This window comes from Choloepus didactylus, chromosome 4 (genome assembly GCF_015220235.1).
Source record: "Choloepus didactylus isolate mChoDid1 chromosome 4, mChoDid1.pri, whole genome shotgun sequence".
Lineage (NCBI taxonomy): Eukaryota > Metazoa > Chordata > Mammalia > Pilosa > Megalonychidae > Choloepus > Choloepus didactylus.
This window is the reverse complement of record NC_051310.1, coordinates 36,244,225-36,268,313: the sequence shown is the minus strand read 5'-3', so window position 1 is coordinate 36,268,313 and position 24,089 is coordinate 36,244,225. Positions and strand designations below refer to the sequence as shown.

General features: G+C 38.8%; 1 protein-coding gene across 5 annotated transcripts in view; it reads left to right on the top strand.

Annotated features, from left to right (window-relative positions):
• The first annotated feature begins 1,502 nt into the window (after positions 1-1,502).
• Positions 1,503-24,089, top strand: part of ZNF410 (zinc finger protein 410) — a 64,656-nt gene continuing 42,069 nt past the window's right edge. For 2 of the 5 annotated variants that reach the window (XM_037832321.1, XM_037832318.1), the window contains exons 1-3: positions 1,503-1,604; positions 21,181-21,360; positions 22,439-22,574. In XM_037832321.1, the coding sequence (XP_037688249.1) occupies positions 21,328-21,360; positions 22,439-22,574 (169 nt within the window). In that variant the 5' untranslated portion in view covers positions 1,503-1,604; positions 21,181-21,327. Of the gene's footprint in view, positions 1,605-21,180; positions 21,361-22,417; positions 22,575-24,089 lie in introns of all 5 variants that reach the window. The other 3 variants (XM_037832319.1, XM_037832317.1, XM_037832322.1) reach the window with 2 other exon arrangements.

Sequence of the window (24,089 nt, the reverse complement as noted above, 5' to 3'; positions counted from 1 at the left end):
GTACCATCCTGCAAGACCTGACCCAACTTTTAGAAAAACTTCCCAGTCTGCTAGTCTTGTAAGCCCTCCTTTCACTGAATTGTTTTCACAAATGTTTAAAAATCTTTTTGTGATATATCTTGTATGGTTTTTCATGCATCTTTGCTTTCCTTCTGCAACTAGAATCAAGATCTTTGTGGTTAAGACTGTCTTTCTCATCTTTGGCTTCTACCTTGGTTAAAAGCCTAGGTGATTAAAAAGATTTAGACAACTAAGACAGCTTTAGAAAGTGATAGGACTGACTAGACAAATAAATGATTCTGAACATGAATGTTCAAGACCTACTGATGTACCTCTAAATAAGAGCATTCATTTTATTAACTGTAATCAACCTCTTAGAACAGTAAAATTGAGGATGTTTTTCTGAGTATTGTGCTTAATGGTCACCTATTTCCACAATGCATGCAACATTTATAATTGAAAACGTAGATTCAGATTGTGCTGGTAATGTCACTCCTGTTGACTCCAGTGGTCTTCTTTGCTTATTGATTTTATTTTCCTGGACCATTTCATTTCCTGAGAGGGCTTCATCTCTTGTCCTTACCATATGTTGGTAACTCCCAAATGTACATCTCTATTTCTAACCTTTTACTTGAGCACTGGACCTTTACCTCCAAGTAGGTATCCGGTTGGCACATCAGGCTGCTTATCTAATTATCTTCCCTGGAAACATGTTTCTCTTTTGCTTTTTTAATCGCCATCATTTATTTGTGTGTGCAAACTACTCTCTTATTTGTAAGTCTGCCACCAAGGCTTGTCTTTGCCTTTGAAAATGCCTTTCTTAAAGACTGTCATTCCCGCTGCCACTATCTTAGTTGAGTCCCTCATTATTTGGCACACAACAAATATCCAAAAATTATTTCAATAACTCAGTCAAACTTAACAAAGCTCTAACAAATGGTGGCATCCAGTCTGGAACTCAAGTGTTCTACCCCCTAGTCAAGATACTATAGAGCTCTTTATATGCAACCCAGACTTTAGGAAATCCAAATTTCAGAAGAAGATCTAGACGTGGGTCTCAATTCATGTCCCGTCCCGTATGCAATGCAGAACTTGATTCTCCAAGTTCCTTTGCCGGGCGGTGAAGCTTTTCGGTTCTCTTCACCGAGAGCTTTGATAAATGTTTAAGTATAGTGATCTTCTTTTTCTCGTTTGCCTCCGATGTAACAGTAGTACTGGAAAACTATCCCATCCCACCACAGTGGGGAAGCAGTGACGTCACGGCTAGAGCTAACCGACCTGTTTTTCCTGCTTCGCCGACCAAGGAGTCCCGAAGGCTGTGAAAAAATCAGTGGAGCGAGGCTGGGGGGGGGTGAGGAGAGGGCACCGGCAGCAACCGCCTCGTCCCAGGACCGAGCCCTGCGTGGGTTGCCTGGGCAGGACTCAGAGCAGAAAGCTGCAGCCCCACTAAAGGCGAGCAAGTGGGTGTGTGAGTGGCGGGGGGTGGGGGGATGGCCAAACTTCCTGTCCCGCGCTTGAGCTGCTTCCGGCGGGAGCCGGAAGACGCTGTGTATGGACGGAATCTGGGACCGAATGACGGCCGGTCGGCTGCTGTGGACGGGCAGGTGAGCACCGGAGTGGACCTGATTACACCCGCACGGCCAAGTTGTCCCCGCGACTAGAGGAGCCAGTACTGGCTCCTGGGGAGCTCGGGTCGAGTTCGCCTCCGAGAGGACAAGGAAACCGCCCCCTTAGGGTACCCCTCCGGGATCAGGCGGGCTCGGGAGCGGCGGGTCTGAAGACCCACGGCTTCGGCCTTTCCGCTTTGAGGGTTTTCGGAGTGATGTTTCAGGTCCTTTGCAGAGTTATGGGGACAGGGTCATGGCTTTATAAGCCTGTCCTGCTAAAGCCGAGGTCACAGAGATCCCGCGGTGGGGCCTCCCGACTGCACCCGCAGTCAGGGCCTGTCTGCGGACCTTGGGGCCTTGTTCTAGGGTCGTTGTAATGGGGGACGGAAAGGGACGCCAAGGGGATCCTGCCCTGATTGATTCGGTTCAGGGCTGCCCTTTCACACATCCACTTACGTTCTGGATCTTTGAGAGGGAGGGGACTGGGCCACAGGATTCTCCTTCGCCTGTCAGTTGAGGCGTGGGGTGTGGGCTGTGAGTTTATAGTCTGTATTCGTTTCGCCGGTCGAATCTGTTCTGTTTTTTGAAGAGAAGGCAATTAGTTTCGTAAAGTCTACTCCACTTGTTTATGAGACTCTGAAATGTAGATAGGCATCATTTGGAGTTTAAATATTATTAACTTGGGACTTAAGAATTTGTGCTTATTTTTCATTTTGGCACAAAATCAGTGCAGCATATTTGCAAAAATAAACAGTTTTAAATAAAGTAAGGGCATTTTGTTATTAGGATATGAGAGTTTCCGCTTTGTGTTGTCTTAGTGTGTGATAAGGACAAACTCGACTTAGGAGTTTGACTTGACTCATGAGACTTAGATTCTAGTTGAAATTTTGCTTCAACTGTCTACCTTTTGGCAATTTACTTACTCTCTAGCTTTTGCTTTTTTTCCCCCCTCTGTTAATGGAAATGGAGGAAATGTTGAAATGTTAAAATGACTGCTTATTTTGTGCAAAACACTGTGCTTGGTAATGGGAGGTGGATGAATACATTCAATGAATCTAACCAGTGAGAAAGACATTCATGTAGACAGCTGATACCTAAGGCAGGCTGAAATAATTGTTAAAAAGAGGTTAAACCGTTAGTTGTGAGAACACCAAGAGGAGGACTGATTTATTTTGACTGGAGGGAGATCAGAGAGTCTTTGTGTAGGAGGTGGCATTTGAGTTGGAATTTAAATGCTGGAAAGGATTTCACCAGATCAAAACCAGGTTGGGGGTGTTTGTTACTGGTGGAAGAACTATCCAGAATAAAACCCTGAACACTGAGACAGTATTCGTTTATTAGCCAGTCAGTCCAGTATGGGCTGGAGGGTTCATTGAGAAATATAGTGGAAGCTTCAAGTGGAAAGTTTGAGGACTTACTGTGGAATATTTGAAGTGCCATGCTTAGGGATTTGACTATTATTCTCAGGTCTTTGAGTAGGGGGATTGATATATCTGGGTTTTGGAAAGATAACTGGAGTGGCTGGATTGGAAAGAGAAATTTTAAAGGCAGGGTGACCAGTTAGAAGCCTGTTTAATTAGTGTAGTTGAAAGATGATGGCTGATCGAAACAGAGTATTATGGTACAAATAAATTTGGGGGAGTGAGTATCTCTGAGATTATTTAAATATGGAGGATAAAGAGAGATTTTTAAAGACCTAGAATATGCAGCTGAGTGGGAGGATGATTTGGCAATAATTGAAATGGATACAAGAAGAAGAACAAGTTTGGTGGGGAAGATGATAAATTTGGATTTTGGATATTGTTAGGTTTTTGATGCCATTGGATATCCATATGGAGATACCCAGCAAGAAGGTAGAAATGAGGTCTTGGAGTTCAGAAGAGAGGACAGGAATAGAGGTAAAAATTTGGGTAGCATTTCCACATTCATTATACAAATATTTATAGAGTGCTCACTAGGTATGGGGAAGCTTGTATGGAGGTCCTTTAAACTTAAAGTGAAGACAGCCTTAAAGTTTCACAGCACCAGAAATGACTCTGAGAGACCTAAATTACTTAATGAATTACATATAGTACTTTTCCAGCTGCTGTGCTAGATGCTGCGATGTAGTGGTGAACAAGACAGATGAGTTCCTGTCCTTGTTTGTGGAGCTTAAAACTCAAGGGCTAGCCAGACAAAAAATGAATACTACATAAAAACAAATAAAATAATTAGGATTGTGATAAGTGCTATAAAGGAGACAGCAGAGATAGCATATAAAGGTGGGGATATGGGAGTCTTCTTGGGATAAGGTGGTCAGGAAAAGCCTTTCTAAATGAGTTGAAAGTTAAACAGTCCTGAAGAATGAAAAAGAGCTAGTCAATGGAAGAGAGATGACAGCATTCCTAGATAGAAGAAATGACATGTGCAAGTCCCTAACGTACAGAATGAGCTTGATGTGTTAAATAAACTAAGGGAAATTCATTTGGCTGGAGCTTGGTGAGCAAATAAGGGAGAGTGGCTCCAAAATGTGGTTGGAGAGAGAGGCAGGAATGAATCACATAGGTTGTTATAGTGCAGGATAAGGAGTTTGGATTTTGTCTAGGCATTGGGAAACCACTGAAGGGTTTCAATCTGAGGAGTGATATAATACTTTTCACATTTTAAGATGATGACATTTACTGCTGTGAAGAGAATGGAATGGAGGGAACCAAAAGTAGAAACAGGGATACCAGTTAGGAGGCAGTAACAGTATCTAGGACAAGAGTTGATGGTGGCCTGGAGTAAGATGGTGGCAGTGGAGATAGATACGGGTGCATTTATGATCTCTTTTGGAACTGGAATCAACAGGACTTGCACATGGTTGGGATATTGAGGTGAAGGAAAGAAAGTAATAAAAAAAAAGTCTCCTAAATGCGGTAACGGTGGTTCTTTCTTGAGTGGAAGGTTGTGGTGGTAGAAGGGGCTGGCAGAAACTGGTAGGAAACAGGTTTGGGAGAGAATTCGTTTTGGACTTGCTAGATTTGGATATCAAGTTAAAAGGTTAGATAGAGATGTCAAGTAGGCAGTTGGATACAAGTCTGCAGCTCAGCAGTTGGATACAAGTCTGCAGCTCAGAGGAGAGATCTGGGCTACAGATAAAAATTTTGTAGTCCACATTGTCTAAAGCCATGGGACTAGATGAGTACTCAATAAGGAGAGAGGGTAATAAGGGAAGAAGGCCTGGAATATATAGGCCTCAGGAATATTAACAGGGCTGAGCAGAGGAGTATGAGGAGTTATCAAAGAAGGTTGGAGAAATGGTCTGTAAGGTAGGAGTAAAACAGAATATCTTGTTTCAGGAAAGAATCAGTGCTTTTTAAAAAATTAAAATATATATATATAATTTTATTGTAAAATAAATAGCAAGAATGATCATTTTAACCATTTTTAAATGTACAACTCATTAGCATTAATTACATTCACAATATTGTACATCATTCACCACCATTTCCAAAACTTTTTTGACAGTGCTTTTGAGAGGTAGTCCCAGTTAGGGATCTTTGGTTGCAAGTGACCAGTTTACCTCAGGAGAAGAGGAATTTACAACAAGGATGGGGGCAGCTGACAGGATCCAGGAAATGCCAGCCGACCTGACTTCATAAAGGGCAGGAACCAGAGCAGGCCCAGGAAGAGGCTGCTAACTGCATCACTGGAATGAATGAGTTGCATAGTTTTCAGCCCTTAGTTATTTCTTTTAGGATTCACATTCTAAGGGAAAGTATCTGGTGTTCAGTAAGAGTCAAGTGCCAAATAGTTGGCCAGAGGAGAAAAGGGCATGTTAATCTCCAGTTCCACCACCAAAAAATATATCCAATGGGGGAGAGGTAGATTCCCAAACAAAATGTGGTTCCGATTATCCAAGCAGAGGGAATGGATGTGAGATAAGCAAATATAATAGTTGTTCATTGCAAAAGTGAAGTAAGATGAGGACAGAAAAATGTCCATTGGGCTTGGCAACATGATTGTTAGTGACCTTGACAAGAGAGATTTTGGTGAAGTGATGGGGTTTGAGTAGTGACTGGAGATGAGAAAGTAGGGTTTGGTAAATTTGGCTCTGAAAGATTACAGAGAAATTGGGAGGTTACTGGAGAAAAGAATCAGGATTCTGGGAATGGAATGCCCGAGAAAATTCAGGAAAGAGACAACGGAAGGCCCAAGATGAATCTTGGGGTTTCTAAGATTCATTCTAGCTCCATAATTCAATATTCCAAATTTCTTTCAGCTGTACCATCATCACTTTATCATTAGAATTTAATTAACTCCCATAATATGCTAGATATGGTAAAAAGTAAAGTTGCATGGTTTTTTTTCTGTTACTAGCACTACTATTTTATACCAAAATTTAAACTGCTCTTTTTTTTTAACTTTTATTTTTAGTCTGTAGTTCACTACCATCCGTAAAATTTTTGTTTAGGTTTTTGTTTTTTTTTATTAATGTTACTGACTAGTTTGGTTCTGTACCTGTGGTCAGTCAAAGGTAGCATTAGTAGGAGGGAGCTGAGAAGCAGATTGGTCTCATGGCCAGAGAGACTTAGTTCTCTTGGTAGAAGTCATATGCTTTATTTTAACCTTCATTAATGGTGAACAATTTGGGGGCTGGGGGGTGGGCACACGACTTCTCAATTTCTTTTCTCTTTTCTCTCCACTCCCCCTCCTACCCCATCTCTTTCCATAATGGTTAAGGTTAAGGCATTTTCTGCCTCCCTCAAATAAGAGCAGTACTTTTGTTCTGGGAAACGCCTAGGGTGGAATTACTTTACATTTTACAGGCTGACACAATGAGCTTCTGTTTCTTTTAGGAGGCAGAGTAGTAACAGCTCTGGTTATCTTTCCCTTTTGGATACTCTCCCTTCTGCATGGCAGTCAGGACTGAGGCAGGAGACCTGTACTAGCTCTATTCTGTTGCTTCCTTGGTTTACTTTGGATTGGTTTTCCTCTCAATGTTTCAATTTGTGGCCTGTATTGGCATAGGCCATCTCTATCCCAGAGAAATGGTGTTGCTAATTATTCCTGCCTCGTACTTGAGAATTCTACATGGGGGTTGGGACCAAAGACTGTTTAATTATGAGAGTTACTTGGCCTTTTCTTTGCTAGTCTTGTTAAGGGTATAGTATTTCCCTCTACAAACCTCTAGGGATGTTTTGATGACAGGATGGGAGTAAACTTAATTTCACCAGGCCTCCCATTAATGATGATTACCGATTTTGTTTAATGTTTATTTATGGCAGGTTTGTATCTATGGCTTTGTTTTTTATGTCTGAGTATGTGTTTAACGTATGTATTTTAAAACATTTTAATTGCTGATTTAATGGTATTTTTCAGTTCTGTGGTACATAACCCATCAGGTTTTAAGATCAGTTTAGTGGGTCTTAGAATTTTTTTAATAGTTTTTTTACTTTAAATTTTTTATTTTGAAATACTTTTCAAACTTATAGGACAGTTACAAAAGTAATATGTACTCCATAGAGAGAACTCCAGCCTTCCCCTAGCCTTCCAGACACCCAATCCCCCAATTTTAGCATTTTGCCACATTTCCTGTATCATTCTATCTATCCATCTATACCTGTCTATTTATCATCCGTTTTCTGAGCACTTGAGTATAGGTTGTATACATTACACTCCTTGAACATTTAATCCTTATGTACATTTCCTAAGAACAAGGATATTCACTTATGCAATCACCTTAAGTTGCAGTTATCAAGTTCAAGAAATTTAACTTTGATATAAAGCTTACAGTCCATATTCCAATTTTTTCATGTGTCCCAATAATGTCCCTTTGAGGCTTTTCTCCTGCCTTGTTAAATCTTATCCAGTATCACGTATTGCATTTGTCGTTGTCTCTTTAGTTGCTCTTTTTTTCTTTATTAGAGAAGTTGTGGGTTTACAGAGCAATTATGCATAAAATACTTTTTTTAAAAAAATTATAGGAACATATATACAACACAATCTTTACCATCTCAGCTACTCCCAGATGGGGTCAATGGAGAAAGGTGGGTCAGTCCAGAATAGTCTGCTTTGAGTTTAGGTGGTCCAGCCAGTAGAAACTGGATTGAGTGAATGCACCTCTTGCCAACAGTTCTACTGCAGGCTCTCTTTTTTTTTCCCTCTCTGGAGACTTTTGTGTGCTGCACTCCTCAGTGACTTGTGTTCCGCCCTGGGTGTCTGAGGATTTGGTCCCTATGTCTTGATATGCCTGGGGTTCTAACTCTGCTGTGAGTGGCTCTGTACTTTGTGTCCATGGTGGGAGGGACCCATGTTATTGCCTCTGTGCGACTTCCAAGCTGCGCAGGACCAAGTGAGGGGAAGGGGAAGTGACCTGCAGGTCTGGGACAGAAATTTTTTACCTGATATTTTTCTTTTTCTTCGATTCAGTGTTTATGGAGTCCTTCTCCAGTCTCTACTGTTCTCCAGAGTTCTAAGCACATGAGATTTGTCCTTTTATTCACTGAATCTCTAGGGAGGCTTTTTTAGGGAATGTCTTAACTTCGCCATATTGATGATGTCATCAGCCATTATTTTGAATGTTCTCTCTGCCCCTTTCTCTCTTTCTTCTTCTGGGACTCCCACAATGTGTATATTGGTATGCTTGATGGTGTCTCACAGGTTCCTCAGTTTTTGTTCACTTTTGTTCATTCTTTCCACTTTCTCTCTCCTCAGATTGATTGTATTAGTCAGGGTTCTCTAGGGAAACAGAACCAACAAGAAATATCTGTAAATATAAGATTTTATAAAAGCGTCTTAAACAAATGTGGGGATGCACGAGTCCGAGTTCTGTAGGGCAGGATGTACGAGTCCAAATTCTGTAGGGCAGGATGTACAAGTCCAAATTCCATAGGGCAGGCAGCGAACTGGCAACTTTGATGAAGGTGTTCAGTGAACTCCGCAGAAAATGCTTTGCTGGCTAGCCGAAGAAGAAATGATGGTCCTCTCTTTTTCTCCCTTAAAAGGCTTCAACTGATTGGATTAAATCCAGTTGATTGAATTCTCTCATTGCAGAAGACATGCCCTTCGTTGATGTAATCAGTCACAGATGCAATCAATTGACTGATGATTTAATAAACCAGCCTTCTGGTTTATTAACCAGCCACAAATGTTCTTGCAGTAGCAGTTAGGCCAGTGCTTTCTTGACCAGACACATGGACATCATCACCTTGCTAAGTTGACACATGAACCTAACCATCACACTGGATGATTTCTATCACCTCATGTTCAAGTTTTCTGGTTCGTTCTTCTGCTAGCTATAATCTGCTCTTGAACCCCTCTAGGGAATTTTTAATTTCTGTTGCTGTGGTCTTCAGTTCTGTTTGGTTCCTTTTCATAATTTCCTTGTCTCTATTGATATTCCTTTTATGTTCATCTGTCATTTTCCTGACTTCCTTTAGTTATTTGCCTGTGTTTTTCCTTTAGCTCTTTAAGCATATTTAGAACTATTTTTTCACAATTCAATTTTATTGAGATAAAGTCACAAACCTTACAGTCATCTACAGAATACAATCAATTGATCTCAGTACCGTTATACAGTTGTGCGTTCATCACCGCAATCAATTTTTGAACGTTTTCATTACCACACACAAAAAAGAATAAGAATAAAATTTAAAGTAAAAAAGAACACCCAAAACATCCCCATCCCTCCCTATTGTTCATTAACTTTTGGTCCTCATTTTTCTACTTATCTGTCCATACACTGGATAAAGGATGTGGAGCCACAAGGTTTTCACAATTACATGGTCACACGGTGTAAGCTATATAGATGTAATATCGTTTTCAAGAATAAAGGCTGCTGGGTTGCAGTTCAGGTGTTTCAGGTTTTTCCTTCTAGCTATCCCAATACACTAAAAATTAAAAAGGGATGTCTATATAATGCATAAGAATAACATCCAGCATGACCTCTCTATTTGAGATCTCTCAGCCATTGAAACTTTATTTAGTTTCATTTTGCTTCCCCTTTTTGGTCAAGAAGGCTTTTGTAATCCCACAATGCCAGGGCCAAGCTCATCCCTGGAAGTCATGTCCCACATTGCCAGGGAGATTTACACCTCTGGGAATCATGTCCCACATGAGGGGGGAAGAGGGCGGTGAGTTTACCTGCAGAGTTTCCTTAGAGGGAGAGGCCACATCTGAGCAAAAAAGAGGTTCTCTGGGGGTGACTCTTAGGCACAATTTTAAGTAGGCTTAGCCTCTCCTTTGCAGTAACAAACTTCATAAAGGCAAGCCCCAAGATTGAGGGCTTGGCCTTCTAAATTGGTAGCCCCCAATACTTGTGAGACTATCATTAATTCCCCAAGTGGGGAAGTTTATTTCCACATTTTCCCCAGTCCCTCAAGGGGGCTATGCAGATACATTTTTATTCTCTGTCCAAATTACTCTGGGATGTATTGGGGCTTTAGGACCATTTTTCAGAAGTCTTTGACTGGTATGTCCCAGGTCTAGTCCTCCTCATTGATAATTTCTGATGCTTTAATTTTCTTCTTTGCCTGAGGCATCACTTCATGTTCTTTGTAGGTTTTGTAGTCTTCTGTTGAAACATGAATATTCTGATATTTTATGGTGTTGTCACTGAAATTTAGACTCTGATGTGTCTGTTCCTTAAGCTTATATCCAACTAGTGTTATAACAGAGCTTTCCTTAATTGCCAGGAGCTAACAAAATAAAAAATAAAAATAAAAATAAAAAAAGAAGGGTAAATAGAAAGCTTCTTTCCCATTTCTGGCAGATTGACCTGTACTAGTGCTCTCCTTCAGACCTTATCCTTACAGTGAGTTTAGAGATAAAAATGTAGGGGCCTCCCTGATCCTTTATGCACTTGCTTATACAGATATGAATGCCACCTCTTTCCTAGGAGATAGTTTTCCTCTACTGTCCCAGGCACTGTACTGTATGTCCTACAGCCAGCTCAGGCAGATAACTTGCGCTAGGCAGTTACTTGACTGCTTTCCCAAAGAGTTCTGTAGGAGAGTGCTGCAGGCTGCCTTCTACACTCAGGGCAAGTTCCGGGATGATGAGTCCGTCAAGCTACTACCACACAGTTTGGGCCAGATGTACATGCTCCCAGTATGTGCATTTGGGTTATTTTGCTCCTTCTGGAACTGGGACTAGACATCTGTCCTGGGAGTGTGGGCCAGCTCCGTACTGATCCAGTGAGGGGTGGGTGTGGGGCTAACCATGGCACCATGAGATCCTACCACTTTTAAGTGGCCTTTTTTTTTAATTCGGTGCTTGCCCTGTTACTGCAGTCCTTTAGCTGTTTTCTGGAATTTGAGATAGTTGGTTCTGCCCGTTCTTGCTGGTGGTTCAAAGCTTCTGTGAGGGGATGATGGGGCCCTGAAATGTCTCAGTCTACCATCTTGATTGAGCTGAGGCCCTATCATTTTTTCAATTTTATTGAGATGTATTCACATGCCTTACAATCATCCAAAGTGTACAATCATTTGTTTACAGTATCATTAGTTGTGCATTCATTACCACAATCAACTTTTGAACATTTTCATTACTCAAAGATAAAAATAAAAGTAAAAAAGAACACCTAAAACATCCACACACACCCCCCATTCCTCCTTTTATTCATTTACTTTTTGTCACCATTTTTACTTGTCTGTCCATACACTAAAGGGAGTGTGAACCACAAGGTTTTCACATTCACACAGTCACACCATATAAACTATATAGTTGTACAATCGTCTTCAAGAATAAAGGCTTCTGGGTTGCAGTTTAACAGTTTCAGGTATTTCCTTCTATATATTCTAATGCATTAAAAACTAAAAAAGGGATATTTATAAAATGCAGAAGAGTAACGTCCAGAATGTCCTCTTGACTCCATTTGGAATCTCTCAGCCATTGAAACTTGATTGCGTTTCATTTCTCTTCCCCCTTTTGGTCGGGAAGGCTTTCTTAATCCCTTGACGCTGGGTCCAGGTTCATCTCTGGGAGTCATGTCCCACATTGCCAGGGAGATTTACATCTCTGGGAGTCATGTCCTGTGTCAGGGGGAGGGCAGTGAGTCTACCTGCCAAATTGGCTTAGAAAGGCCACATCTGAGCAACAAAAGAGGTTCTCTGGGGGTGACTCGTAAGCACAGTTATAAGTAGGCTTAGCCTCTCCTTTGCAGTAACAAGCTTCATAAGGCAGGCTCCAAGATCGTGGGCTTGGCCTTCTAAATTGGTAGTACCCAATGCTTGTAGAAATATCAGGAATTCCCCAGGTGGGAAAGTTTAATTTTCTACATTTTTCCTCAGTCCTTCAAGGGGTCTTTGCAATCATTTAAAAAAAAAAACAAAATAAAATGGAAAAATCAGAGCACTTGTAATTAGTAAAGGTTAGCATTATTTCAAAAGATGTTTAATTTATTTATATGTATGTTTTTGCGTGTGTGTGTGTGTTTGGGTTTATGTGTTTGTTTTCTAGACTGTGAAGTAAAATGTTTTTTACTGTGGATTGCAGTCAAAAAGTTTTGATAACAACTGTTTAGGAAACTTGGACTCACTAATAAAAGACACAGCTCTTAACCTCCTGTAGTATATTAAGCATTTGCAATATTTACTTATTCTTGAACATTTATACAAAACGTTTTTTCTGAAGATTTTATAATTATTTCTATTGACTAACATATAAGTAATAGTAGGATGGATCTAATTAATTTCTGTATTCCAGATGAGTTTTCTAGGACTAAGAAGCTGAGTAACCTGTCCAGTTGTCAGCCAGTAAGTCAGAGGCAGATTCCAGTTTTAGAGACCTTGGGTGTTTGTGTCTTTTTTCTCTCTTTCCGTATCTTAGCCTCTTTATTTGACTTGTTCAGCTACTTAGTGTTAATGCATAATTTGCAGGATGTTGTTGAGTATCCTGTTGAAAAGAATGCAGCTTATCAAACTCTGGTCACTGGATTTGTTTCTTTGGGCAAAACCAGAGGAGAATTGTTTTCAGGATGGTTGTGATCATAGAGATCACTGTTGTTCTAAATCTGTTTTGCCATTGTTATGGTCTCTCAGTACTTATGCCTGGAGCTCTTCAGGGCTTCTTGTTTGCTTTGCTTTGGTTCATTGCAAGATGTGTATTATGTGCATTCTTTTTAACTTCTAGGCTAACTATGGGATAATATAATTAATAATAGCAGGTGGCTAGAGTAGGTTTTTTAAAAAAATACATGATAGACCAAGATTGTTTTCTTTCACCTGTCTAGTAATCTTTGTTCCCCATAGGGAACAATGCACATAGGAAAATTTAGGATATGAGGATTATGTCAGTTGTTGTCAAGGGTACAGGGCAGAAAGATTCTGAACATTATTACTTAGACCAGCGTCTGTGTTTCTGTGATCAGTTTGTTTTCTTGTGAACTCCTTATCTAAAGCCAAGATTGCTTATTTATGAATTGTGGAGAATATGATTTGATGGGCTTGGCCTTGTTTGCTGATTGTTAGATGTCATTATCTCTTTTAGTGTTTATGAAGCTAAAATAGCAATTTTTCTATTGAAAAGGAGAAGAGGATATAAGTTTTTGCTTTCTGCCAGTTAAAGATACAAAATGGAAGTGAAATATTATTGTCCATTTTAAAGAACTTTGGATGCTGTAGGCCGCTGCTCTGTATGCTCCATCTCTAATCTTTTAATTAATTGGGTAAAGAAAGCGTAGGTAGAAATTTCCTCTGAGATCCATAATAAACTTGAAAAATAGCTTCCCTTTGAGAGCAGCATCTCTCACTTCAGTGTCATTTAAATTGCTTTTAAAAAGGGGGAAAAATTTTTCATCAGACCCCCCCCCCGCATACTGGCAAACTATTTTTATTATAATTACTTGAAATATATTCAAACATATAATATTCCTTATTCCTTCTTATGCCGAGTCCTTGTCATCCTTAATTATAAAATGAAAGCAAATTTACAGGTAACTCAGTAATAGCCAGTGGCTATGTGCTGGACCAAGATTGTCTTCTTTAAGCAGTCTAATATGCTTTGTTGCTCATTGGGAACAATGTACATAGTAAAATTTAGGTTATCAAGATTGTTAGTTGTTGTTATAAATTTATATCTTAGGTATAAGGGTAAAGGTATAAACAAAACCATAAAAGAAGAAAATTCAAATAACATTCATTAATGTAAATAGATATTGTTCTGTTGAAATGAAGTAATGTTGAAGTTAATAGTGGAAAAATTTAGCCTTGCACTCAGTAATAGATTTCATCTTTTCTATATTTTGACTTTAGTAATAACTAATGCAGAAATTATTATATAGGGTAGTATTTCTATTAAGGCATTCTTTAGCAGTTTAGGATAATCAGATCTCATCTGTTGAAGACTTAACAATGAGAAATCCCTGAATGCCAATTTATTTATTTATTTATTTTATTATGGTAACATGTGTAACATAAAATGTGCCATTTTAACCATTTTAAAAGGTACAGTTCAGTAGCATTAATTGTACTTACAATGTTGTGCTATCATCACCACCGTCTGTTACCAAAACTTTTTCATCACCCAAAACAGAAACTATACCCATTAAGCAGTACTCCCACTCTACTTTCTCCAGCCCTTGGTAACTTCTAATCTACTTTCTGTCTCTATGAATTTGCTTATTCTAGATATTTCATAAAAGTGGAATCATACAATGTGTATCCTTTTGTGTCTGGTTTATTTCACTTAGCATAATGTTTTCATGGTTTATCCATGTTGTAGCATGTATCAGAACTTCATTCCTTTTTATGATGGGATGAATGCCAATTTTAATGAGGTGGTGTTTGATAACTTTGTAGAGTTGCCTTGTTCATGTGAAGATAAGATTTGCATTGCAAGTAAAAAGATAACCTATATTATTATTATCATATAACTAAAAAGGGACTAGTAGCTAGAATATGTAAAGAACTCTTACAATTGAATAATAAAAAGACCAATAATTCAGTTAAAAAATGGGCAAAGAACTTAAATAGACATTTCTCCAAAGAAGATACACAAATGGCCAATAAGCACATGAAAAGTTGCTCAATATCATTAGCCAAAGGGAAATGCAAATCAAAACCATAATGAGATGCCACTTCACACCAACTAGAATAGCTGTAATAAAAACGATGGACAGTAACAGGTGTTGATGAGGTTGTGGAGAAATTGGAACTCTTCATTCACCAGTGAAAATGTAAAATGGTGTAGCCACTTTGGAAAATAGTCTGACAGTTCCTCAAAAGGTTAGGAATAGAGTTGCCATATGACCCAGTAGTTATATACTCAAGAGAAATGAGAACATACCACACAAAACCTTGTACATGAATGTTCATAGCAGCATTATTTATAATAGCCAAAACATGGAAACAACCCATATGTCTATCATCTGATGAATGGATAATGAAATCTTGTATATCCATACAGTAGAATATTATTCAGCTATAAAAGGGAATGAAGTTCTGACATGCTGTGGCATGGATGAATCTTGAAAACATTATGCTATGTGAAAAGCGAGATACAAAAGGCCATGTATTGTAAGAGTCCATTTATATGAAGTGTCCAGAATAGGCAAATCCGTAGAGACAGAAACTAGAGTGGTTATTACCTAGGGCTGAGGGTTTTGGAGGGAAATAGGAGTGACACCTAAGGGTATGTATAGTGATACCTAAAGGTATGTATAGTATTTCTTTTTGAAGTGATGAAATTCAGTTCTAAAGTTGATTATAATGATGATTACCCATGTTTGCGAATATACTAAAAGTCACTGAACTGTACTCTTTAAATGGGTGAATTATACGGTGTGTGAATTGTATCCCAATGAAGCTGTTTTTCAAAAAAAATTTGCATTGCTGAGTTGTTGAGATCTATTAAATGGTTAAGTGGAATTGGGAACAGGAACACATTTAATTTCATATTTGCCGTTAACCTACCAGTTAATGTCCATAGTAAGTTGCTGTTTTTAAAGATGAGATCCACATAGTACCTGTACTGAGTCCTTCTGAGTACAGGTTCTTCTGAGTTGAGCCTGCCCATTCTACTCCATTCTAGTGTTCTCTGGTTTGTTCATACAGCACACATACAAACCACAAACTTGGACACTGAAATCATATGGCAGTTCAGTTATAATATGGATACCAATTTCGGAAAACACGTTAATTTTTTAAGATTGTCATTGAAATAAAAACACTAAAATTAACAGTTTGTCATAGATGACCGTGGATAATCATGAAAACAGTGATCTAGTGGTAGCTGTTAAACCACAGAGAGGTGGTAGCTCACTTCCCTTATATTGAGTGTTACAGCTGTGCAAAGAGATCTAAGATCTAGTATCACCATTTTGACCTTTGGCTCACTGCACATATTCATATATTTTATTTTTTCCAGTTTTCATTAGGTAAAAAGATAGCAGAGACTTATCCCTGGAGCCAAGACCATTACTTTCCAAGAAGCCTAACTAATAGTAATTGTCTAGTTTCTTGGATATTTACAATCCTGAAATCTCAAAGTTGGAGGAATCTTAAAGATGACCTAAACAAATATTTGGTAATTTCTTGACTTGTTGATGAGCTGGAATTGGGGAAGAGAGATCCTAAACCCTGGAGATTCAATACTTAGCCCAGAGAGATGTAATTACTATTCAAACCAACTAGATCTTGGACCTGCTCTGTGGGTTGTGTGGCTCAGAAGCTTCAGCCAGTAGTTTTATTTTATTCATGGATAGTGAGTCAGGAATAAGAAAAGTTATCAGAGTCACCCCAGAGTTGTAGCTAGGGTTGGGAGAAAGGACTGTGTTGCCAAGATGAATCTTACTTATCTTATTAAAAGAAAAAAAAAAATTGGAGACTAAGAGTAACACAATACAGAAAAGTAAACAAATAAGCTTATCACTTGATGAATTATCCTAAAATGAATATAGTTTTGTAACTACTGTCCAGGTTCAAAAATAGGTGGATCTTATTTTACCTTTCTCCTCCTATGGAAATAAGTTTATGTTTAGGGATCATTTATTGGGAATACTGAAATAACACTCGATCTGCAGTTTGGAGACTAGTTGGGAGTTCTGGCTCTGCAGCTTAACAACTTGGACAGCTTGGACAAGCTTAGGTTCCTTCCTCTGGAAAAATAAGAATATTGACCACATAGAACTGTTGTACTTCTTGAATTAAAAAAAAAAAATGCATGTGAGAGCGGAGGTGGGGCAAGATGGCGGAGTGGTGAGCTGCAGAATTTCGTCTCTCCCCTAGAGCAGCTGGCAGTTACCCAAGAACTATATGAAACAGTGTTTTCAGGGTCTCCAGTAACCAGTCATACATCGGACGCAAGTTTGGAATTGAAGGAAAAGCTGAGATCGCAGCAAACATTGTAAGTTCCCCGGACAAGGGGTCTGGTGCCCCTCCCCACCCAGACCTCACAGACTGTCTTGCTGCTGGCTCCCTGAAAGGGGGAAAAAAAACCCCAAAAAACAGCAATCTGCTGAGGGCAAGAAAGGGGGCTCAATCCAGCCTCAACTGCAGAATTAATTAACAAATTAATTAACTAATTTTGGGATCTGGGGGTGCTAAAGAAGGGCTGGGCTCCAAGAAGAGGGGGCACATAAAAGCAGGCACCTATTCCCAGGCTCCAAAAAAAGCCATTTTTTTCCCCCCTACATTTTGTCCCTTCTGGCTTCTCACTGATTCTTTATCTTTTTGCATTTCAGTAGCCCCTGGCAGGGGTGGAATTGAAGCTGTTGGAGAGAATTATCAGACAATAGCCCAAAGTACATCTTTAAATGCTCTGTTTTGACACTGACAAAACTTCCAGGCTGGGGAAAGACTTTTAAAAGGGACTCTTTTCTTTTTCTTGTTTTTCTTTTCTATTTTTTTTTAAATCTAAAAGTAACGTATGTGGTTATTTTCTATCAGAAAGCCCAGGTTGAGGGACTAGGCTGGGCTTGGGGGGAGACAGAGTACCCACAGCATCTTTGAGTTCCGGATTCACTTCTGAAGAAAGTCTGCACCCCTGTCTTTATTTGGCAACTCAGGCTGACCAAGGAATCTAGCTGGAGATGCCTCAAAGAGGAGAGCGGAGAAGGGAATAGTGCCCCTGAGAGACAAATGGAGTTCCTAGGATTGAAAGAGTGGAGGGAGGTCCAGCTCAACTGGCAGTCTTCCTTCTGGGAACTCAGACCCCTGGGGCTGGAATTCAGATTCCGGCTTCAGTCAGCCACGCCCCCAACAGGATCAGAGTCAACGGGACAACTAAAGTCTCCATACCTCCTCACATTGGTGATGGTGGTGGGGGAGCTGCAGGCAGGCAAGCGCCATCTGCTGGACAGGAGAGGAAAAGCACCGATTCTAAAGGCCTCATAGGAGGGTCTCATTCTCAGGAAAACTCCATACCCTCCCAATGAGACCTGGGCCTCTCTAGACGGGGAAAATCTGACTGGGGTCAACCATATCTGAGGAAACCCTTTCATAAAAAGGCTACATAGCGGCAGGGCAAGAAACAGAAAAAACAAGAGGTGAAAAATTCTGATCAACTAAATAGAACCTAAGTTAGAGGTCTAGAATAAGTTGAACTCAATAACAGAGGCCAGAGAACAGCCAACCAACAAGGAAACCCCTAGGTAAAAGATAGAAAACAAGCTCCAGAATAAACTAATCAAGAAAATCAGATGCCTAGACAACTTAAGATAACAAGCCATACCAGGAAACATGAAAATATGGACCAGCCAAAGGAACAAACTAATAGTCCAACCGAGATACAGGAGTTGAGGCAACTAATGCTAAATAAAGTCAGTGAACTGAAGGAAGATATAGTGAAAGAGATGAAGGATATAAAGAAGACACTGGATGACCATAAAGAAGAATTCATAAACTTGAAAAAACAAATGGCAGAACTCATGGGAATGAAGGCTACAATGGAGGAGATGAAAAACACAATGGAGGGACACAACAGTAGATTTGAACAGGCAGAAGAAAGGATAAGTGAACTGGAAGACGAGACATTTGAATCCATACACACAAAAGAACAGATGGTGAAAAAAATGGAAAAATACGAGCAGGGTCTTAGGGAGCTGAGTGACAACATGAAACGCACAAATATACGTGTTATGGATATCCCAGAAGGCGAAGAGAGGGGAAAAGGGGCAGAAAGAGTAATAGAAGAAATATTCACTGAAAATTTCCCAACTCTTATAAAAGACAGAAAATTAGAGATTCAAAAAGTACAGTGTACCCCAAATAGAATAGATCCCAGTAGACCTACTCCAAGACACTGATCAGATTGTCCAATGTCAAAGACGAAGAGAGGATTCTGAATGCAGCAAGAGAAAAACAATCCATCACGTACAAGGGAAGGTCGATAAGACTATGTACAGATTTCTCTGCAGAAACCATGGAGGCAAGTGATATGATGTATTTAAGATACTGAAAGAGAAAAACTGCCAACCAAGAATTCTATATCCAGCAAAACTTTCCTTCAAAAGTGAGGGAGAGATTAAAACATTTTCAGACGAACAGACACGGAGAGAGTTTGTGAATAAGAGACCAGCACTACAAGAAATACTAAAGGGAGTGCTACAGGCTGATAGGAAAAGACAGGAGAGAGATAGTTGGAGAAGAGTGCAGAAATGAAGATTATCAGTAAAGGTAAAAGGAGAGAGAGGAAAAAATAAGATATGACATATAAATTCCAAAAGACAAAATGGTAGCAGAAAGTACTGTCCTTACAGTAATAACGCTATATGTAAATGGATTAAACTCCCCCAATAAAAAGACACAGACTGGCAGAATGGATTAAAAAATGCATGTGAGAGGAAAATTTGGGATTTTTGGTTATTTAAAGTAAAAGAGCATTTTCATACACAAATTGTAAATTTTTCTTTCTTTATGATGAAAAATGAGGATTTCAAACAGGTAGCAAGAGTGGGAAAGAGAAACCAACAGGACAGGAAACATTTATTCAAGTACGTCTAAATCCCATTTATGTAGAATAAGTCTGTCTTATTCTAACTTTCCACTCTACCTGGATAATAATTAAAAACTCCTATCCTGGGTCCATTTTACCTTGTATATAATAGTACTCCCAATTTTAGCAACAGCTGTTCAAAATAAAATAGACTCATATGCCAAAACCCTGCAAAAAACTATAAAGAAAATAAGAATTTAAATTATGGGAGGAAAATAACTACATCAGGATCCTGGGAGTACAACTTTGGAAAACATTGTTCAAAATTTGACTGCCTGTATTTCTTTTAGTGTAATATATATATTTTTTACTTTTTCCTATACATGTCTCAACTAGTTTTAATAATAGCAAATGTATAATTTTATTTTCCTTTTATAATTTAACATTTCATAAGTGTTTTTCTTTGTTGCATTGTCTTCATAACCATATTTTTTAAAATATTCATTTTATTGAGATATATTCACATACCACGCAGTCATTCAAACAAATTGTACATTCAGTTGTTCACAGTACCATTACATAGTTGTACATTCATCACCAAAATCCATCCCTGACACCTTCATTACCACACACACAGAAATAACAAGAATAATAATTAAAGTGAAAAAGAGCAATTAAAGTAAAAAAGAACACTGGGTGCCTTTGTCTGTCTGTCTGTTTCCTTCCCCTATTTTTCTATCTACTCAGCCATCCATAAACTAGACAAAGGGGAGTGTGATCCTTATGGCTTTCCCAATCCCATTGTCCCCCCTTATAAGCTACAGTTTTATACAATTGTCTTCAAGATTCATGGGTTCTGGGTTGTAGTTTGATAGTTTCAGGTATCCACCACCAGCTACCCCAATTCATTAGAACCTAAAAAGGGTTGTGTATATTATGCGTAAGAGTGCCCACCAGAGTGACCTCTCGGCTCCTTTTGGAATCTCTCTGCCACTGAAACTTATTTCATTTCCTTTCACATCCCTCTTTTGGTCAAGAAGATGTTCTCCATCCCACGATGCCGGGTCTACATTCCTCCCTGGGAGTCATATTCCATGTTGCCAGGGAGATTGGCTCCCCTGGGTGTCTGATCTCATGTAGTGGGGAGGGCAGTGATTTCACCTGCCAAGTTGGCTTAGCTAGAGAGAGAGGGCCATATCTGAGCAACAAAGAGGCATTCAGGAGGAGGCTCTTAGGCACAATTATAGGGAGGCCTAGCCTCTCCTTTGCAGCAACAGTCTTCCCAAGGGCAAATCCTGTGGTAGAGGGCTCAACCCATCAAACCACCATTCCCCTATGTCTGTGGGCATGTTCATAACCATATTTTTAAGTGACAGAGCCATAATTTAATCAACCATTCCCTAATCATGGATATATATGTGTGTTTATATGTTGCTTCCAGTTGTTTATTTTAACAGATGATAATATGAATGTCTTTGGACATACAGCTTTTTCTATTTAAGACCTTTTCTTAAACTATAAGAAATAGAAATTCTGCATCAAAGAGTAACATTTTAATGAATTATCATACCTATTGGATTTATTCTATTTTGAAACAAATGTTTTGGGCTGAGTTCTTTATTTGCTTGCTTGTTTTGATTTTTGGATATGTAAAAAGTACCTTTGTTTATTTAGCTACATTTTCTAGTGGTTTTAATTCATTCTTTGTTTCTCTCTCTCTTTTTTGTCCCTATTTTAGGCTAAATTGATTGTCTTCCCAGCACAGTGTCTTAAAGGAATGCATAGCATTTCCTAGAGAAATATGAGCATAAGAGGAATGTGTCGTTGACTCTGAATTAAATTTGAGCCTGTCCCTGAACAGCTACAGAATTTGGAAACTGAATCAATGTTATCAGATGAGTTAGAATCCAAACCAGAGGTGAGCCTGGTTAGCTTGTTTCCTTTTCTTTTGGTTGGCTATATCCCAAAGTGTACCCTTAGTTTAGGAGTCAGCAAACTTTTCCTGTAATGGGCCATAGAGAAAATATTTTAGACTTTGCAGGTCATACAGTCTTTGTGGCAGCTACTCAACTCTGCCCTTGAAGTGTGAAAGCAGCCATGGACACTAAGTGTGGCTGCATTCCAATTTACAAAAGAGATGGTGGGTTGGATTTGGCCCACAGGCTGTAGTCTGCCAACTTCTGCCTTAGTTTATTATTTTTCCATTACTAAATACTTTCTCAAAGATTTAAAAATTCCATTTTTATTTTTTATGACTTTTATGCAGTTATTATTTAAGTAAGTTGTAAAATTATGTTAAAATTACATGTAGGGAATTATAATGGCAAAATTTTATTTTATGTATAAACAATATATGTGTGTATATATACATCTATACATATAAATATTTACTACTACAAACCATTCTTTTAAAATTTTTGTGTATATCTGAAAATATTTCCTTTCTAAATGTGATTGGGGGTTCTTTGGAGAAAAGTATCACAGGTATAAACATTTTTTTAGTGTAAAGATCATTGAGTTTAGAATCAGATTACTTAAGTTTGAAGACTAACACTGCTGCTAACCAGTCATGTGACTTTAGACAAATCACTTAATGTCTTCAACATGATTCCTCATCTGTGAAATGCATATTCAGTCTTACTGGGTTACTGTGAGGATTAAATGAACCAGTACAGAGAAAAGTGCTTCTTAAAATGTAATCAGTGCAAACTGTTGAAAAATTTTTTAATAGCCACTATTTTAAAAATAAAATTATTCTTATTTCTCTGTATGATGATAGGTGACGGGTTAATTTAATTATATAATTCAGTCTTTCTTTACAACAGAGGACTTGATAAAATAACTCTATTATGTTGTAGTTAATTTAATTTTTCTGTTAATGTGGCTGAGGCTAGTGAACAATCAAGACTAGTATATCTTCACCTTTTTGGAAAACTCAGAGGTTTAGATCCTTCCTAAAAACCTGTACTTCTCAGTGTTGTCTTTCTTCCCCGCAGCTCCTGGTACAGTTTGTTCAGAATACATCCATCCCATTGGGACAAGGGCTTGTGGAATCAGAACCTAAAGATATTACTTGCTTGTCCCTCCTTCCAGTGACTGAGGCCTCAGAATGCAGCCGGCTAATGTTACCAGGTAAAAATTAAGATCACCGGAGATGGGATAAAGAAGTCCTAAGAGTTTAGCCTATTCTTTGGTACTGGTGGAGTGGGAGAACTCAAGTAAAAGATGAGGCAGGAGAGCCTGTAAAGGAGGGAAGAAGGAAAGGCTAGGGTAGTAGGAGGAATATCAGCACAGGGTAGAGCCATGGAACCCAAGGAAATGGTTAACTTATCAAATGCTCTCAATGAGAGTGACAAAAAAAGAGATCATTGTTAACCTTGGTAGGAGCTGTTCAGTGGAGTGAAGGGGTGTAAGGCGGCAGGCTGCAGTAGAATGAGGTTCGGTACAGGGTAAATGTAGTTAAGGAAGTAACTATATCTTCTAAAGGCTCTCCTGTGATACGAAGGAAAAAAAAGAACATAAGCTAGAGGAAAGAATTTTTTTTTAAAGATGAGAGATATTTGAAGGCTGTTTTATGCTAAGAGGAAAGAGCCAATTAGAGAAGCTGCAGATAGAAAGAGACAGTGAATAGTTAGTGAGGAGGCTCCTAGAGAGGTCGGAGGAATCAGAATGATGAGCACAGTTAGAGCTTAGCTTTGCATGGGAAGAGGGAGATTCCTGCCGTTAGAGTCACCCTTTATGAGAAACCACCACTCAAGGTTTTGTGGGAAGTTGTAAAGGCAGTAGATGGAGTCTTCATCCGAAGGGCCTTAATAAATAATGGAGAATTTTTCCTGTTTCTTAAAAGACTTCTTGAAAAGGAACTATAAATTTTTAATGAACATTCTGATGAGCCATTCATCAGAAATTGTTTCTTTTTAGCTTAAGCTCCTGGTAATAGTTCTGGCATTAGTAAAAGCAGAATAGCCAGTGGTGGGGTTGGTTGTCTAGTCCACTGACACTTACCACACCTTAAGTATTAGCAGGGATAACATTATTTTTGGATGCTATTAATTCTTTATTTTCTGACCCTTTTTTAAAATTTGGAATATTAATGTTAAATCAGGGTATGGTCATATTAACCTATCTGTGGCAACTTACTTGTTACTAAGTTTTCTGGTTACTGTGCTCAGGTGGTATTCTTTTTCTTTGATTTTCCAAGTGACTTAAGAACCTTTTTCTGTTTTTAAAGATTCAAGAATGATGGATATATTCAATCAGTGTTAAAAAGTTTTCCCTTTCTAGCTCCTAGTTCTCCTACATCTTCCATCTCTCAACTCTGATTTTTCTAGTGTTATGCTGGGAGTTGTTTTCCAAACCTCTATGAATTTTCAGTGTATGAAAATTTCCAGGTGCTAATAAAATTTGATCTTCATTAAACTTTGAAATGCTAGTAATGTCCCTAGGCTTCTTCTTTTATTCCTGTAATTTTTTCTATTATCTTCTCAATATAGGAAAAAATGTTACCTGCCTTTTATAAAGATGATTTGAAACCCTTGAGAACATTGGATGCTTCAGTGCTGCAGTGCAATTTCTCATTAAATTCCAACAAAAATCTTTGGAAATTTATCCCCTCTCCTAGAACAAGGTTCTTGAAAGAAGTCTTCT